Genomic DNA, 19,919 nt, shown 5'->3' with positions numbered 1-19,919 from the left:
GTGTTTTTTCCTTCCATTTTAATTTTATTTTTAATTTGGGAGATCAAAATAATACACATATAAAGATATTACGAATCCATTATCAAATCGTGCCGAGATATATATTAAAATATTTTTATATTACTTAAATAACATTAGATATGATGCCATCATCTATGGATAAATATGAAGTTATTAGTAGTGACTAGAGATCGCTTAATGACTGGAATTTCATCGAAATGAGCTAAGTAAAAACCTTATGTTTGAAGTTCAATTGTTTTGTGTTTGGTTGACACCTAGATGCAACATCTCCGTTAATGTTTGCTGGAGGTAACTTTGAGTAACTTAAGTGTTCCTTAATATTTTGACATTGTTCTACTTTTTGTTTCAATTGTTCTCTTAGGTGAGAAGAATAAGCATCATTTATAGGGGGCAAATCCAAGGCAAAGGGTTTATGGGTAGCGCCACCCAGAAGATGAAGAACAAGATGCTCTCCCCAACCATGATTAAAGGGTGTTTAGTAACTATGATAATCTCTTTTTGTTTTAACTTTTTATGTATTTGAGGATCTTTTGTGCATTTAGAAATTTCATCTGTTTTTAAGGGATTTTGTTTCTAAGAATCTTTCACAATTATTGTTACTAGTTGAGAAAAATTTGGTATTTTAAATGTGGTTAAATTTGAATTTTTGTTTAAGATTAAAAAAACTAAAGCATTTTGAAGTTAAATTTAGGATTTCTAATTGATATACCCGTATACTGGCTAAGTAATGCAATCAAAATATGTGGATCATGGCATGTTTAACTAGAACGACAATCCTTTATCGTTTTACTATATGTTATTTGTTTAATATTTCAGAAATACAATTCTATATTGTATATGACTGATTTCTCTGGCGAATAGTAACAACGAGTTTACTAACTTTTCTCTATGATGTAAGGAGCAATGTTATCTTTGAGAATGATTCTGTATTTCTATAGGTTATAAGAGGGTGTGGTAATAGTTTCTTCAAGGTTACTTTATCATATTATTTTGTTTGGTACGCTGATTTTAAAAATCAGTTTTGCATATTGTAGCTATGAAACTGAGGATAGATATCAACATTCATACCTAGATTACTGATTTACGATCTTTGATTACTAATTCACAGACTTTCAACGAATAAAAATGTAAGCTATCTCATTTGTTATATGTTTTCTATTATTTATCTTAACTAATATACAAAGATGCACCTAGAAAAAGTGAAATTTTACAAGCTCGATGTATGTATATATGAATGTGGTCCAAGTTGGTACCATGAATTTACACATCAATCTCGAATGAGGTTGTTTTCTACAAATTGGAAACATCGTGGCTTCAACATGAAGGTGGTGTTGACAAGATAATACACATCTTTAACATAAAATATGCGGTAACGACCAAAAAAATTACATATTTTTCTCAAACAAATATAAATAAATATTTTATATCCTCGTGAATTTTAATATAACAAAATTTTTCTTTTTTTAATTGATGAAGAAGAACATATATTAAAATAATAAAAAAAAAGGGTACAAAGAGAGTACCACAAACTACGAAATGTACGGGAAAAAAAGTGTATAGAAATCAAAACAGAAGATAAACTACCGATTACGATGGATTAAAATACACCTCCTTCCAATTAACCATTAGGCTTTGATATGACACATCGTCAAAATCTTTGAAAGCAAGAGCACATGGGAGGATGATATACTTGGTCGTATCAATGAAGTGAGCCATGAATTTATTCTTTACATCCAAGACTCTCGAGTTACACTCTTCCTTCCAAGTGCACCATATAATGGTTGGTGGTATTACGTTCCACACCTTCCTAAACTGACCCGGACCATGTAATTGTTACCAGGCCAATATAGTAGTTTCAATTGTTGATTGCATATTGAAAAAAATGTCAATTCAATAATTAAATGGCTTGATACCTCTTTGATGAACAAAAATGAAGTAAAAGATACGATGTTGACTCATCTTGAGAGCAGAATAAACACGTATTAAGGACATCAATTTCTAAATGAAGTAAGTTGTCTCGTGAAGACAAGCTATTGTGTGAGACATATTAAAGAGAAAACACCACTTTGGGAGGAACTTTCAACCTTCCAACACAAGAGAAAATCTCATTAGAAGTTTCGTTAACTAGAGATGTCTTCTTGTCATAACAAATCTTCGTTATAAAGAAAAGTTTACTTGATGACATTTATTCAATAACATTATGCTCAACTAAATCGTTCAATAACACTATGCTCAATTGAATTCAGTTTGATAAAATACATTTCTTTACCAGTTTCATTTCTCTTTTACCAGCAATACATAAGATATAGAATTCTCTAGTATAATGTTGATTTTGTTTTATGGAGATAAATGCTTCAAGGAGAGACTTTATAGAAAAACTAATATTAAAATATAAAGGTTATCACTACTTATAACTGGCCCAAATTTTTATCATTACACAAAGTACCAACATAAAATGCTAACGTGACTTACTCTTGCGTAAGGGCCATTTTTGCCCACTTTCACCGGCCGATTTCAGTGCAGCTCACTTATGAAACTCTATTGTATATCAATGATAATTGCTGAAGGTAAACTCCCATTTCGACTATTAACTGGCATCTTTCCACCTTGTACATTTTATAGAATTTTCAATATATAGTCACCACTCAGTGCACTCACTAGTAGTTGGACTGTTTATGAAAAACCTTACACGACCCGAATTCTGCTTAAAACCACATATCCATATCCCAATAAGATGCCTTGAAAATCTTGAAAAGACAAAGACCGTGATCCAAAATATCTTTAATTATCCCTCGGTCCATGATCATAGAAATAGATTTATGTATTGGCAAGTGCAAATATTTGCTCTACTTGTCAATTAACTCTTAAAGCATATTCATGTATGTTTTTACCAAAATGTCTTAACTTTTATAAATTTATTTTTTATTCATTGTTTCTCCATGTTCAATGAGATTTTTTATGCTTGTCTCATAGATCCCTTACCTTTGATCCCGACTCTCTGACATTGAGAACGTCTCCAACAATCGGTCTTAGAAACACATGCGGAGGTCTATATTAACATCTTAATTTACGAAGATCTATACATGTGACAAAAATAAGACCTTTAGGTTAATAAATCATCTCAAATGACATTTGGTTTTAGTCAAGGTTTTAAAAATCATACGAGTCAACTCGTACGATTCGCTTCAAATCATAACTGCAACTCGCATCTTTTCAGAATCATACCGGATTCTGTTTGTTATGCGATTCTTGACCAGAAAAGATGTTGACCAGCCAAATTCCAAAATCTGGAAAAACAAGAGCCCACGGAGTTTCGAACTCCTGTTATTGTTGTCTTTCCTACACACGACTAGGCTTAACCACTGGGCTATGCCTTGTTTTTTTGTGAAATCTATGAGTTTATAATCTATTTGACATTTTTCATTATAAAAGTTTACGTTTCCGCCATATTTCATTTAATATTGAATATATATTAAATTTTAATTTTATATATACAGTTCTATATTTGATATATAATATAAATATACTGATTTAATAATCGACCATGAATCTTCGATTCACGATTAAATATACTATTCGATTCGCAAATATTGAAAAGTGATTCGCGTTTCGGTTTACGATTTCACAACCTTGGTTTTAGTTATAACATTTTCATTGGCGGATATCATTACAAAACTTTTTTTTTCTTTCGTGATCTTATTTTAATTTGGCTAATTATTAAAGGGTAGGATCCGTACATAATCTTATTCACACACTATCTCACAAGATTCACCCCACTCAAACGATAACGATTTTCAAACTAATATTGATGATACCTTCCTCTTTTAAATCTCTACATTTCTATTAAACATAAGAACAATCCGAAATTCCAAACCTTATTATCTATCAATCATGATTTCAACCATTAATTTTCAACTGCTGATTTTCAAAGTGGTGGATACGTCTCCGATTGTACTCATTTCTTGTAAGAATATAGAGTTTTGTAAGAATAACATTTCATCATAATATTAGCTTCAAATCCATTGTCGTTTGAGTTTTATAAAATAAATTGGCACAAATTTAGTAAGATAGTACGCGAATAAGAGTGTGAATCGATCCTCCCTCATTACTAAATAAAAAAATAGGGAAAATATAGTATGAAGATCTAACCTAAAGTTTATCTCTTAAATCCTTTTGAATCCATGTCATAACTCCTAAACTCAAAAACCTTATCATTGTAGATAAAATTTTAAGACAATTGGTTCTTTAATCTCGTATGAAAAATAAAATCAAGACTTTTTTCGACTATTGGATTTGCTTTGAGATTCTAAAATTTAGATCGGACAAAGACCATTATCCAAAATGCCTCCAACTCCTTAGCCCATAAAAGAATTATCCAAAATGCCTCCAACTCCTTAGCCCATAAAAGCATTATCCAAAATGCCTCTAGTTCCTTAGCCCATAATCACATAGCCGACATTATGCATGGTAGGCGTGAGCAACATGCAAAGTCAGCGGATTTGGTGCCACCCACATCCTGTCGGTTATAATATTTTCATCCGTGTGCGATCAGTCATCCGCAGGTCTAACATCTGCAGGTTGACAGGTGGATGAGTTGGATGCGAGTAGATCCAAAAATTTATATTAACGATTATATTTAAGTAAGATGAAAGAAAAATTGATAAAAGTATTATTTAATTAATGATTTATAACATCCTAAATCATCCTTGCATGTTTAAATACATCCTCTCCGCTCCTCAACTAGCAACATGTAAAACTAAAACTTCGATGGATAAAAAATATGAAATATATATATTACTAGATTTAAATTATTAAATTCACCTTTGTACCTTGCATAATTCTAAAAAATACTTTTAACCCAGCAGATAATACATGTGTATGATAAATTCCTAAACATTTACCCATATATGATCGAATATTTAATGGATTTTCAAGAATGAACCTATACCCAATAAATCCATGAGCGAGCTGAAAGTCCTCTGGCCAAATTGAGTCTTATACATACCTGATCGAATATTTAATGAATTTTCAAGGATGAACCTATATCCAACCTGAAAATGCGGGGGTCTAACAACCACACCCAACAATTCGTTTGGCAATCTGAGAGGACTTACTCCAATACACTTTCTAGAGAATCAACCAGACAGTCAGACTCAATCTAGAAAAAAGTATATCAAATAGTTTAATAACTCTAACTCTTAATTCAAGTCAGTAAATAGAAATCTGCGAGCCTGATTGAATATAAGAGGAGTTACTTGAACGGTACCAAAGACCAATGTTCAAGTGTCAATCAATGTAAATCAACAACCAAAGGTTGGATATTCTAATTTATTGATCTTAACGCACGACCTGTGATATTTCAACTACATAACAAAATATAATGCGGAAAAGAAATAACACAGACACAAGAATTTCATTAATGAGGAAACCGCAAATGCAGAAAAACCCATGGACCTAGTCCATATTGAATACCACACTGTATTGAGCCTCTACAGACACTAGCCTAATACCAATTAACTTCGTATTGGACTGTAGTTGAACCCTAATCAATCTCACACTGATTCAAGGTACAGTTACGCTCCTTACGTCTCTGATCCCAGTAAGATACTACGCACTTGATTCCCTTAGCTGGTCTCACCCACAAACTGTCTTGTGATCATAGAGACTGATTTTTCAAGATCTTCGTCTGATGAATCAGTCTCAGAAAGATCATCCTTAGAGACAAACACTTTTATTTTGGTCAAGTAATTTAGTGTTCTTTTGTGCTTTGAAGACAACATCCTTTCCGATTTTGGATGTATGCTCATGATCAAAGATATTTAGATTTCCAACCAACGTGTTTCTGGAAAGAGTATCAAGGTTATTTCCCTCAACGATGGCATGCTTCTTAGAATCGTATCTAGATGGCAGCCATCTGAGAATTTTCATCACATTGTCCTTTTTCAGGAATAGTCTTACCCAATGCAAAAGATGCCTTAACAATTTCAGACACTTTGTGATTAAACTCATCAAATGAATCTTCATCTGCCATACGAAGGTTTTCCCAATCATAATTAAGGTTTTGAAGACTAGATTCCTTCTCACTGGTATTTCCTTCGAATACGGTTTTTAAGATATCCCACGCATCCTTAGACCGAGTGCACGTAGTCACATGGTGCTGAATATATGGGGTAATGGCTTGTATGATGGAATTGAAACCGTCGATGTTTTGCTTTGCAGTAAGTGTCTCGGCAACATTGTATTCACCAACGTTCTTTGGAACGGTTGCATTCCCTACTGTCACAACGGGAGCATCATAGCCATTAAATACGCGCTTGAAGAAAGGCACACATAGCAATTTTCCACCACAAGTAATTAGATCCATCGAAGACTGGTGGTACGTTTATAGAGATAACACCTTTGTCCATATGAGATCGCTGTAAACACAGACTTATGAGGTCTTTAATGTGTTTTCCTGCTCTGATACCAATTGAAAAAGCGGGGGTGTAACAACCACACCCAACAATTCGTTTGACAATCTGAGAGGACTTACTCCAATACACTCTTTAGAGAATTAACTAGACAGTCAGACTCAATCTATAATAAAGTATATCAAAGAGTTTAATATCTCTAACTCTTAATTCAATCCGCAATCAGCAAATAAAAATCTGCGAGCCTGATTGAATATAAGAGGATTTACTTGAACGGTACCAAACACCAACAATGTTCAAGTGTCAATCAATGTAAATCAACAACCCCGGGACCTAGTCCAGATTGAACGCTATACTGTATTAAGCCGCTACAGACACTAGCCTACTACCAATTAACTTCAGACTGGACTATAGTTGAACCCTAATCAATCTCACACTGATTCAAGGTACAGTTGCGCTCCTTACGTCTATGATCCCAGCAGTATACTACACACTTGATTACCTTAGATGGTCTCACCCACAACTAAGAGTTGCTACGACCCAAAGTCGAAGACTTGATAGACAAATCTGTCTCACACAAAAAAGTCTATAGGATTGAATAAATCTGTCTCCCACATAAATACTCAAGAGTTTTTGTTCCGTCTTTTGATAAATCAAGGTGAACATGAACCAATTGATAAACCGGTCTTATATTCCCGAAGAACAGCCTAGTATTATCAATCACCTCACAATACATGAGGTGTGGGGATTAGTTTACCCAGTTGCTAGAGTTGTCCTTTATATAGTTTTCAAATCAGAGTTTGCAATCCAAGTTACCTAGGTAACAAAGAATATAATATTCACCGTTAGATGAAGAACCTGATTCAACCAAGCTAATATCTTTCAACCGTTAGATGGAACTTAGCTTGTTACATACAAATGAAATGTACCCTCATTTAGGTTTATGTAACCGTACCTAAACGTGTACACCAGGTTGGTTCACAAATAGTTAACCGAGGTTAGCCATATGATTAATCTCATATCAACCTTATTCATCTTAACCATAACTAGTTCAAATGACTCAAATGGAACTAGTTAAAGATTTGTTCAATTGTTTAGAAAACATAATTGAAACCAAATCGGTTTGATTCACTTGAATCAATCATGAACATTATAGCCACGGTTTGCAAAGATTGCGTTCCTTATGATTCAAATGTTTAAGTTCATGAACTGACCGATTTGACAAAGTAACCAGCTTAAATATGCGTACGGGTATTCGTATTTAAGCAACCGAATTTTGAGTTTGTTAAGTTTTCAAACTCAGCAGAAATTTTCGGTTCGAAAACTTCCGCTAGTATGCGTACGGGTACGCATACTTAAGGTGACTAGTTTAGGAGTTTGTAATTCCCAAACTCAGCAGATATTTTCGGTTCGGAAACTTACGCCAGTATGCATACGGGTACGCATACTTATCTTGTCTCCTACACCAATTTCGTATACACACATATGCATACTCTTGGTTTCCGGTTTATGGATTTATACACTAATGTGCGAACACACTATATATGCTTATATCCAAAGATGGTTACATCATCAACTCTTTATTTCAATCATCGAAACATTCTTTTATAATGATAATAGCCGTTTTCACACACTATTAGCATCAAAGCAATTTTCAAGATATTGAAATAATCGTTATCGAAACATTCCAAGTCTACATCAAATGATTGTATCACATAAACCATGTAAGATGTTACTCGGTAATTTTCTCATGATATAAAATGAACTTGGTCGAAGCGAAAGCTTACCAACACATATTTCGAGAAATATGTAAGCGAGATATACTCAGCTCGAAATCTCAAATGTGTATAGAGAAAACAATATCGTAACACGACTTATGTCTCAATATATGAGATAGTAGAAATAGACTTTCCAAGTGATAGATGAGTTCAAGTCTCCACATACCTTTTGTCGAAGAAGTTCCACAAGCTCCCCTTAGTAGTTCTTCGTCTTCAAGAGATGAACATCGAGAGATCTAAGCTCAACTACACTATCTATGTCCTAGACCGAGACATCTATAAATAGGCTAGAAATCAAGACTTATAGTTTTGATCACTAACATTAACAAACATGCTTGAAATAGCAACGCATGCGAGTTCGACCGAACAATGCTCTAACACAACCCATCCATGAACGAGCTCAAAATTCTCTGGCCAAATTGAGAATGAATTGAATCTTATTGATGCGTTGGACCATTCATGCTCACCCCATGAACAAAGTAAGGACATTTGCTCTACTTGTCAATTGACTGCTAAAACCATGTACAATATATTTTTATTTTCCCAGTCCGCTGAACAGTCTTTTGACACGAGAAAGAACAAAAATTGGTCTGGATTAGTGGAGCTGGAGCGTAGATATACAGAGAGGCAGCGTATCAACTGAAATCAGAAATATCGTGTGATGGGCATTAACCTGAACAGCGCACGTTAGCAAATCATATTATCAATCAAATTATTGTCCCAAAAATGTCCCTGCGTTTAGTTGTTTGATCTTTCTCTCTCCTCTTCGCCAAACAAAAACAACAACGAAGAAGAAGAAGGAAATTTGAAAACCCTAGTTTTCCCAAAATTCATACTACTGATAAATCCCTCTTTCTCACCATTACTCTGTCGGTACAACAAGTCTCATTCTCATTTTCATTTCTCCTGATTTAGGTAAGTTTCACTCTCTTCGAATTAATTATTTTTCTACAATTCTTTTGATCAGAGGAAATCGAAGCTGTATTCAACTTTAAACTAGGGTTTCTGGTTCTAATTTAACGTTAATTAACCAAGATCATATCGAAATTTTGAGTTTCATTTCATTTCTCTACCCGATCAGATTAAATTTTGCTGCTGGTGGTGGTGGTGCTACTGGTATTGAGTTTGGAAGAATTTTTTTACTGGATTTGGTCTATTAACTGGGGATTGATTAGATTTTAGGAGTAGGATTACTTTTTCTTGGATTTGATATTTTGCAAATTAGGTTTTAGCAGCATATGATGGTAGATTGATAATGGTGAGACTATTAGGGTTAAATCGTGGGAGCTCTGAGAATAATTCACCACGTGAGATTGTTCGTCCTAATCTTCTTAGTGAGAGTGGAGAGAGTGGTTGGTTGATTCGTTTTTTTGATTCTGCGTTTTTCTGTGAGTGGATCGCAGTTAGTTATTTATACAAACATGAACACACAGGTGTGCGAGACTATCTATGTAATAGAATGTATACGTTGCCACTCTCGGGGATTGAGAGTTATTTGTTTCAAGTATGTTACATGTTGGTACACAAGCCGAGTCCGTCTCTGGATAAATTTGTGATTGATATCTGTTCAAAGTCGTTGAAGATTGCGTTGAAGGTGCAATGGTTTTTGATGGCGGAACTTGAGGATTCAGATGATAATGAGGGGATTAGTAGGATACAGGAGAAGTGTCAGATAGCTGCAACTTTGATGGGAGAGTGGCCACCTCTTGTTCGTCCAAATGCACCATCTAGTCCTATTAGTAAAAAGCAAGTTCTGAATAAGCTACTGTCGACGCCACGGTTTTTGTCACTGTCACCGCCAACGCAAAGGTCATTATCCTTTTCGCCATCTTCAGGGAGTAATTCTTTTCAGGAAGAAGGTAGTAAATCTCCTGAAGATAACAAGATTTTCAAGAAGTTTATTCCTGGGGCAAAAGTCAGAGACGCATTGCTTTTCCGCAAATCGGTGGAGAAGGACGATGATGACACAGAGAAGGACGGTTTCTTCAAGAGGCTTCTTAGAGACAGTAAGGATGTAGATGAATCGGAGAAGGATGGCTTCTTTAAGAGGCTTTTGAGAGACAGTAAGGATGTAGATGAATCGGAGAAGGATGGGTTCTTTAAGAGACTTCTCAGAGACAGTAAAGAAGAGGATGAGGAGCTTATGTCGAGCTCAGAAGGGTTTTTTAAGCGGTTGTTTCGTGATAGCAAGAATGAATCTGAAGACAAAGTAGTTGGTCCTAAGTCGGGCGAAGAAGAGGAAAAGGATGAGGAGCTTATATCTAGCTCTGAAGGGTTTTTTAAACGGATATTCCGCGACAGCAAAAATGATTCCGAAGACAAAGTAGGACCAAAGTCATCAGAAGATGATGAAAAAGATGGGTTCTTCCGTAAATTTTTTAAGGAGAAATTTGATGACAAGAAGGACGGTAACGATAAAGGCCACGATGAAGATAGAAGAAGCTCAAATGTTGAAGAAGAAGAGCCTTTAGACTTTCCGTTATTTCGCAAATTGTTTCGTGTGCATCCTGAAGATGCCAAATCTGCTGTTCCGAGTGAAAATGGTAATTCTGATGCTCCAATTGAAAGCAGTCCTGGTACCAAGAACTTCTTCAAAAAACTGTTCAGAGATCGAGATCGCTCTGTTGAAGATTCGGAGTTGTTTGGTTCAAAGAAGAATAAAGAGGTCAGTATAAGTATGAAACATGAGCTTGAGTTTCAATTATTTATTGTTGTTTCATGCTTTTAGTTTCTGCAACCATATATTAAGCACCGAAGTTTTGGTAGAATTATAGATTTTTTTTTAGATATTGAATCTGAGCATTTAATTGCATGGAATTAATCAGACGTGGTAGTGTAATTACCTGACCGCAAATCACTAGACGTGGTAGTCTACCAGTTAGTACTTAAAAAATGCCAATATCACGGTTTCGGGATGAAATTCATTTCCATGACTTCAACATCACCTAAGAGAACAATTATTAGTATAGTGACAACACTCAATAGAGAAGCTACAGCAAACTGTAAATTGACTGTGAGACGAAGAGTATCTGTTTTTGGATGTAAAACTAAGACTTGGAACTGAACATTTATTACTGTTAAATTTGTTTGATTCAATATTGCTGCTACCTGTCTGCTGCTTTAGTTCATCTTTGTCTTCGTGCATCTATAACACCACACATATTTAATTATTTAATTATACCTAAACAAATATGTAAACAGAACTATTAACCAAACTCAGGCATCAGAATTCGGTATTGTATTGGCTATTTTGAGCACGACTACTGCTTAAGAACAGTAGACAGTCTTGAGCAATTTCAACACGAGACATAGCATAAAATGTTCCAAGAGTATGGAAAAGCCTAAACCACAGTAAAATGAAAAAGGAAAAGAAGGTTAGATTATGTTAAACTTAAACAGTCCATGTTGATATTAGCTCGACCGCTTTCGAAGAAGGTGTAGTCAGTTTGTGTTTTGTCTTTTGACCAGCACACAATGTTAGTAGTAATGTGTCGTTCTCTTATATTATCAGTAATTATGAGGTGTAATAATGTACTACTGTGTCACTTGTTAACATCTTGATTGTTATGGCATTCACTTTTGTTTATATATTTGGTGTTTGTTTGCCAGAAGCGTCCAGGGTCACCAAAGCAAAAGAATGACAATATACATGCAAAACCTCCCTTGCCGATTACGTCTCAGATACGCAAAGGAGCTTATCACGATTCATTGGAGTTTGTTCAAGATCTGTGTGATACATCTTATGGCCTGGTGGATATATTTCCAGTAGAAGATCGCAAAAGTGCTCTACACGAGGTTGATTGGTTTTGCTTTCGTTTTACATGATTCCTTCATTTAGTTTATTTGTTAGCATACTCATGATATTATCATTATGCTCCTTGTCTTGCTAGTCACTCGTGGACATCAATGCTCAAGTAGCCACTGCCCAGAACAATGGAGGTACATTACTTTAATCCTGACTGATCTGTGTATGCTGTTGATCGGGTGGAAGAAATTTTGTACCCTCAGATGTACTTCACTCTATTAGTTGCAAGATAGTGACAAATTTTTGAAATATATCCTTTAATGCATTCAAGAAAAGTCATAATGTAAGCCCATGCACCTACTATATAGTCGGTCCTTCAACTGGTTTTTATAAGTCGTTTCATGAGTTTAGGGTGTTAATATGATTGAATGCTGGTTATCATATTACCGCTGATTCTTTACCATCTAAAATGGGTGTTTGTTACTGACAACCATAACATCGGCTGATCCAAATATGAACATTTCACTATAAAAACCAAAGAGCTATCTGGGTAGTGATCTGAAAAGTGTAGTCAACTAGTTTGAAAGAGATTTAGGTGGTAATGACTGAAGTGCAAATGGGTAATAATAACATCACGGTGTGGAAATTCTGAGGTTTCTTCAAAGTATAAAATACAAATTTAGTGATTTTTTGGGGGCTATTGATGAATGGCATTTGTGTCTGATGCTTCTACAGCCAGATGTTAAAATTGCACTAATTTGATTGGAGATCATCAATATGTTATTTTCTACTGAACATATTTCTGAAGTGCTTTATTATGTAGATAGAGAAGTTCTGAAACATTGGTCATTATTCACCATATTGTTCTTTCCTTTACCATTTGGTTTTCTTAGATATACTTGAACAGTATGAAGTTTAAATACCTGAGGATGTACCTGTAGGGGTGTGCTTTCCGATGGGAAAGGGGATGTATAGGGTGGTTCATATACCTGAGGATGAAGCTGTTCTTTTGAATTCTAGGGAAAAGGCACCTTACTTGATATGTGTTGAAGTTCTAAAAAGTGAAACAACAAGGTAACTTGCGGAATTGCATTATGGATTTTGTATTGTAATAATTAATGCCTCGTAGCTAAAACCCATCATACTAACACTTCAGTTTATATCTTCACTTAGCACTACTAAAGATACATCCAATGCTCAAAAACTATCGCGTGGAGGGATTCCTTTGGCCAACGGAGATGCACAGCTGCCGAAGCCTCCTCCATGGGCATATCCTTTGTGGAGTCCACGGGATGTAAACAGCAATGGTACAGATGGAATGTTGAGATCTGCTTCTCAAGCCATTGATCATGCAATGGCTCATTTATGGGAGACCAAAGTGAAATTTGTTAATGTAAGTCTCACTGTAGAAAAGCCATTGGTTAGCCAGTCAAAAGACAGTGAATTAGCTGAGACAGAATGCAGAATCAACGGCAGTATGCATCCGTCGGTTTCCACTGGAGCCGCAGTTGATAAATGTGAATGTGCGAAGGATTCCAGTTCGATGTTAAGAATGCAAGATAATCATGATTTGGAATGGGTAAGAGTTGTGTTGACAGCTGATCCTGGAGTCAACATGGAGGATATCGAGGTTCAACAGCCACCCCGCCGCAAGGAGCACCGCCGTGTTCCAAGCACAATTGCTATAGAGGAAGTAAAGGTGGGCCTGTAAGTGAAAGATTTAGTAGGGTCATAAATGTTATAGAAATGCATTAAGTGTGAAGTACAGTCACATATTTGTCTGCCTGGTTAGAGGATTGGAGGATCCTTCCTAGTGAAAGTGCAAGTAAGCTCAACACCGACCAAGATATCTTGTGATATTATATCCGGCAATGCATGTTCCCTCCTGTTCGTGAGCTATATTTCATGAGTCAGCTTGATAAAGACCCAAAAAAAGAAGCCAGCTCGAACCCTTTACCTAATCAATCATTTATAGCCATTCTATTTTTCCTAGCACACAATTTGTTTAAGGGTGCCATACAGTCATTATTGCAACATTATTTATATGCCAACATATTTTAGTTTTAAGTCTTTCGGCATTGTATGGCACTAATCTTATTAATAGTTGCAACAGCAACATCATATATGCTTGTTGCTTTTTTTTTTCTCTTTAGAATCTCGCATCCACTTCAACCTTTTGGTGCTTAAATTTTCAATACTGCCTTTTGTAGGCTGCTGCAGCTAAGGGAGAGGCACCTCTTGGACTGCCGCTAAAAGGGGCTGGTCAAGGTTCATCTGAGGCGCGATCTAAGGTGAACTCTAGCCGAAGGGATTATATTTTACACATTAATAAATTTATTAGTATTTGGTATAGTTTGTACTGAGGAAGATTAAATCAATCGATTCAGGATTCAAATGGTGGTGTTCCTAAGGCAAGTGATGCCTTATCTGGTGAACTTTGGGAAGCTAAGAAAGAACGAATTCGGAAAGCTTCAGTCTTTGGAAAAATACCTGGTTGGGAATTGCGTTCTGTAAGTCGTTGGTGTATAACTTTGTTCCTTATTGTGAAAGTAGAGTTTTTGTTTTGGTACACACTATATGTGCTTGTATTTCATAAATCAAGGCCTAGTGCACAGTTGAATAACGCTCTTGCTGTAACTTAGGATCTTTCGAGTTCACAGTTGCACATGACATGTACTAGCCTTTCATAAAATCTCAAGGTGACCGTCGTCTGTTGAATAAGGCTACAGGTTGCGGGCTTATAGCTGCTGCCTAACCTTGGACCTTTCTTGTTCAAATGATATGTAATAACCATTCATAAATCTCAAGATAGCTCAGGGCTGTATAAAGCATGGCGATATTCATATAACTTATGACTATTCTAGTTCATAGCTGCACCTGAATCTCGTATTACAATTTTGTTTGTTCTCTGATCCCATTGGGTTGGTAAAATCTTTTGTTCTATGTACCTTGAAACTTTTAGGTCAACTATATCATAACTGCATTCACTGGTTGTGACAATTTGGCTCTTTTTCCCTCTTTGTAGGTCATTGTAAAGAGCGGGGATGACTGTAGGCAAGAGCATCTTGCTGTGCAACTTGTGTCTCACTTCTATGGTAAGTACCTCAGCCTGTCAGATAATCTTGTGCGAGTATAGTTCTTGAACCAGACTGTGCTACACTATACCCCTTACTATCCTAGCTGATTTTGCTTCTTGTCCAAATTGATTAAACACAAGAAAATTTGTAATTATCTTTACTCATAACTGAATATGATTAATGCCTGGGATGGGCACACTTGGTGGTAATTTTTTTAATACACAACCATGGCATTCATATATTAGCTTAGTTTCATTATAGAAAAGATGAAATATTTGGCTAATTAGGACGTTTGTGAACCAGTCAAGATAGAGTTTTACAAAACCCAATAGCTGTAAGGGTCTTCATTGCTTATATCTCTGACTTTTTGTTCCTTCTATTAAAGTTGCTTTTCTGGTTATTGATATCAGATATATTTCAAGAAGCTGGTCTTCCATTGTGGCTTCGCCCATATGAAGTCCTAGTTACTTCTTCTTATACAGCTCTCATTGAGACAATTCCAGATACGGTTCGTTTCTTTTATTATCTGATCTTTATTTTAGAAAATTAATTTGTTAAATTCTCAGTTAAACTAATAGTATTCCTATTTTAGGCCTCAATACACTCTATAAAAAGTAGGTTTCCCAGCATCACAAGCTTGCGTGAGTTTTTCATTGCTAAATATGAAGAAAATTCTCCATCTTTTAAGCTTGCCCAGGTATTACTAACTTAAACCTTTGTGATTTATTTTTACTTGAAACTATGTATTCTATATATCCTTGCAAAATAATTATTATCTGCTCCTTTTGCATGTCTACCTCTCAAGGGTGCCAAGAAGTAGGCATATATCAGAATTAATCTGCAGACTATTCAGACTAACCACTACTCAGAATTGCATTTTGAGTAGCTAGTTTATATGAACTTTTTATTCATTCTTTTTTGACAAAACTTGAAACGAATTGTGCTTGTATATATGAATGACCAATTTATTCAGTAATCTTTCCATTGTTGCAGAGAAATTTTGTCGAGAGCATGGCTGGGTATTCGATAATGTGTTACCTTCTACAGGTGAGGCTTCAATTTTGTGCCTGCGGGCTTTACACATGCACTAGCTTACTCTAACCCACAGATCCACATCAAATAACATCACGGAAAAACTTCCTCTGCCTTTTTTCCCATGGGTGGATTTTTACGAGCCCTATTTATCTGGTTATTGGTAATTCATTCTGGATTATAGAGGGGTGGATGCTAAATCTCAAATAAGAAGTTGTCCAAAGTCTGGATTGTTATTTGATGTTGGCATGTGTAGTTGCTCTTTTCCTCTGTTTAGGCTTGTGAGAATTTTTTGTGTGCGTAATATCAGATTTCGCCTGAGCTGTTCAATTTGCAGGTTTAGATTAGGTCACCTGTAAAACTTTGAGTGTTCACTTTTTCTTATTATTAGATGTATATAACGTATGAGTCGGGTCTATAATGAAATCGTATATTCACCATTCATGGATTTGGTACCTTGTATGCATATTTAGAAAGCTAGCGCATAAGTGAGTTATTTGTGAATGGAAGTGCAAATTTGAATGCGAAAGGTTGATTGATGATGTTTTAAGCATGTTGTTGTGAACATAAAATTTGCTACCTTCGAATTAGTTTTGTAAGATGGTTCCTAAGTTTCGCTTGGTTGATTTTACTATTTCTTTTGCATATTGATTCACCCTGGAGCTAAGCTCTACGCACCGTATACAACTGCTAACTCTATGACTGTTACATTGGTCTCTGTCTCTTAACTACATTGTTATGATGTCCAGGTCAAAGATAGACACAATGGAAACCTCCTGATGGATGAAGAAGGACATGTCATACATATTGATTTTGGATTTATGCTATCAAATTCACCAGGGGGAGTAAATTTCGAGAGCGCACCTTTTAAACTAACTCGTGAACTCCTAGAGGTCAGTGCTCTATCTCAGTTTTTAACTGCAATATTAATGATTTCTTGTACTGTAGAATTGAACTTGCTATAAAAATTTCATTCTTTTGCATTTTCAATGTGGTTTGCTTAACATACTGGCGCTCGTCAAAATTATTCTTATTTTAGGTCATGGATTCTGATGCTGAAGGAATACCGAGCGAGTTCTTCGACTATTTTAAAGTACTAAGAACGCGTCTAATTTTTCTTTGTGTTCCTATGTTGCTATCATTTGGGTTTATTATCTCTTTAGGTTGAATTCTCATATTATTTTATTTTGTTCTATATCTTCAGGTTTTATGCATACAAGGTTTTTTGACATGCCGTAAGCATGCAGAAAGGATCATACTTCTGGTTGAAATGATGCAGGTATGGGAAATTTTGAAACGTTGTATTTTTTTCTGCCACACCTTCCAGCAACCTGCTGGGAATATCCAGGACCTACAATCTGGATGCCTTCGAGTAACACATTCATATAGAAAATATGAGCCACCAAATGAAAATGTGTAGACAGTGATGACATCAACTATTGAAAAAGCACCCAGGATAGCAAATCTAGGTAGAAACAGATATTGCAACTATGAACCCAAAGCTTCTTCTAGAGAAAGCTCGTTTCAGCAAGTATATAGGCATTTCGAGAAAACGTCTTTAGTATTGTCATAGGGAGGTATACCTAGTGAAGAAGCCTCCCCAACAACCCTGAAGGAGCACACAGATTTATCATGCGATAACACCGTGCATGTAGGCGACAATATAAAAAACTGTTGGGACAATAATGTTCTTTTGGTTGTTGAAAACTCCACTCCATGCGGCTTTACAATATAATGTTGAATTCAGGATTCTGGTTACCCATGCTTTAAGGGTGGTCCGCGGACAATACAAAATCTACGGAAGCGCTTCCATCTAAGTTTGACGGAAGAGGTAAGTTTCCCCATACCTTTCTGTGTTTGTCATGTCAACTCAAGTATGTCCTCATAATTTCTACACCTCTTGGTTCCAGTCAAAAGGTTTTAAGTTTTACTTGTTTCAAATGAAAAGTTAATTTATGCAGCATTACAATATTCTGGTTAGGTGTCTAACATGTGCATTTAATGATTTTAAGCAGCAATGTGTCTCGTTGGTTCTGTCTCTGATTAGTAGCAGCTTAGACGCATGGCGGACGAGACAGTATGATTATTACCAGCGGGTTTTAAATGGGATATTATGAAGTTAGTAAATTTATGACTTCCCCGCATGATCCCTATCTAAAGATCTTTGCAAGTTCAGTGAGGAGATCTCTCCAGCTACTGGGTCGGTTTCTGTTATCAAAAGCCGAGCTTCCATGAGAATTCCGATCGGAGGTGAGGTAGAGTTGGATGACCATACTACTGGTATGTTTTGGCTGAGTGTGAGAAATGTTTGTTGTATCGGCAGATTATCGTTAGAAGCTTAGGGTTCGAAAGTATTGTAAATGGGTTTGTTATTCCTTCTTTTTTCACCTCATATAGAAGGGATTGGTTGATAGTTAGGGCCCAAATTACAGGGATACCACTTTACTTCCCATCTGAATTTCGCATCCCAGTGTACAGAAGTTGGATTCTTAATTCTGATGGAGATGATTATACACAAGAAAAGGTCTATATAATGGAGTGGAACAATCATCTCAGTGTCGAAGGTTGAGATTCTGGGGACCCCTAGAGTCTCAAATTGTTGGTCAAAATATTAATTTTCTGAAATGTATCCCAACTGATGTTTTATATAGTATATACAAGATTGATACAACTGAAATCTAGATGTAAGAAATAAGGACTGATTTTGAGGTTTAGATTTCGGGCTTTCTTTTATCTCATTGTACTCGCAAGACGAGTATCGATACGGTCTAGTCTCTTTTATCAATCCAATTGTGATTTTTTTTTTCTTGCAAGACGAGTATCAGTGCGTCTAGTCTCTTTTATCAATCCAATTATGAATTTTCATTTGCTCAATAGTAAAATTTTATTCCAAAACTCAATAGAAGCCAGAATATGGCCCCACCAACTTGAAAGAAAGAAAGAGCGAAACCAAGAAAAAAAATTACATACCAGAACACCCACAGTGGGAAAGGTCGAAGAGAAGGCAAATATGTTAAATAGAAAATGTGAAAGTACATTTTTTTTTTTTGAAAAGTAGGGATTACGTCATTTTATTAGTTGCAAGGAAAAATTAGTTGATGCACATACCAAAATACGATTGCATAATGTGTTCTGCATCCTTTATGGTGGTTTATATAATGGCTATGTATTTAATTTTAAAAATTGTGCCTAAATCGATAAACAATCCCGGATTCTTTATGGTGGTTTACATAATGGTTATGTATTCAATTTTTAAAAATTGTGCCTAACTGGATAAACACCTCCGAATTTTTCGTAAAAGCTTTAAATTCGATATTGTTGTTTATACTCATTGTGTAAATTTTTATAAAACCTTTCCAACGAGATAAAATTTATAAAATTCTAAGACACGGATTTTTAAGTATGTAATATTCTAGTTTACTTGTCAATCATACCCTTTCAAAAATAGGGTACATAAGGAGTTATAGTAATTGGACTAAAAGGGAGGGGCATCTTTGGTTTTTTTTCAAGTCCCAAAGACTACCATCGAACCATTTCCAATCTTTTTATCAAATTGCAAATATATGTTATGCTTCATTTTACAAAAAAGTGTCCACAAAAAGGCCTCCCTCCCTACGGGCCCTTCGGGCCTTCCGGTCGGCCGGCCCAATAAAATCTTAAGCATGTCCCCCACAAGGCATTTCAAATTCTCTATATAATATCATAGTTTTTTAGAGCTTCCTCATTCACCGGAGCTCCACATTAATTCTGAATTCTAGTTTCTGGTTGATTCTGGCCCCACAGTTTACTTTTTTTTTAGTAATAAAATATTGAATTTTAACTAATAGAATAATGTTTTTTCTAGAAATAAAATAAC

General features: G+C 35.5%; 1 protein-coding gene across 2 annotated transcripts; it reads left to right on the top strand.

The window, feature by feature from the left end:
* Positions 1 to 8,951: 8,951 nt before the first annotated feature.
* LOC113288373 (phosphatidylinositol 4-kinase beta 1-like) lies at positions 8,952 to 18,876 on the top strand. 2 transcript variants are annotated; one of them, XM_026537397.1, is made up of 17 exons: positions 8,952 to 9,124; positions 9,291 to 10,874; positions 11,819 to 12,004; positions 12,100 to 12,148; positions 12,896 to 13,028; positions 13,128 to 13,653; positions 14,165 to 14,245; positions 14,342 to 14,464; positions 14,980 to 15,049; positions 15,442 to 15,539; positions 15,624 to 15,728; positions 16,025 to 16,078; positions 16,813 to 16,956; positions 17,103 to 17,156; positions 17,268 to 17,342; positions 17,811 to 17,894; positions 18,079 to 18,876. In XM_026537397.1, exons 2-17 carry the CDS (start codon positions 9,465 to 9,467, stop codon positions 18,178 to 18,180), a joined length of 3,294 nt encoding a protein of 1,097 aa, XP_026393182.1. In that variant the 5' UTR covers positions 8,952 to 9,124; positions 9,291 to 9,464; the 3' UTR covers positions 18,181 to 18,876. The 2 variants fall into 2 exon arrangements, with proteins under 2 accessions (XP_026393182.1, XP_026393181.1); XM_026537396.1 differs by having other exon boundaries at positions 8,952 to 10,874.
* The last annotated feature ends 1,043 nt before the right edge of the window (positions 18,877 to 19,919 follow it).

Source organism: Papaver somniferum, chromosome 6 (genome assembly GCF_003573695.1).
Source record: "Papaver somniferum cultivar HN1 chromosome 6, ASM357369v1, whole genome shotgun sequence".
Classification (NCBI taxonomy): Eukaryota; Viridiplantae; Streptophyta; class Magnoliopsida; order Ranunculales; family Papaveraceae; genus Papaver; species Papaver somniferum.
Note: the sequence above shows the minus strand (reverse complement) of the source record. Positions and strands in the feature narration are given on the sequence as shown.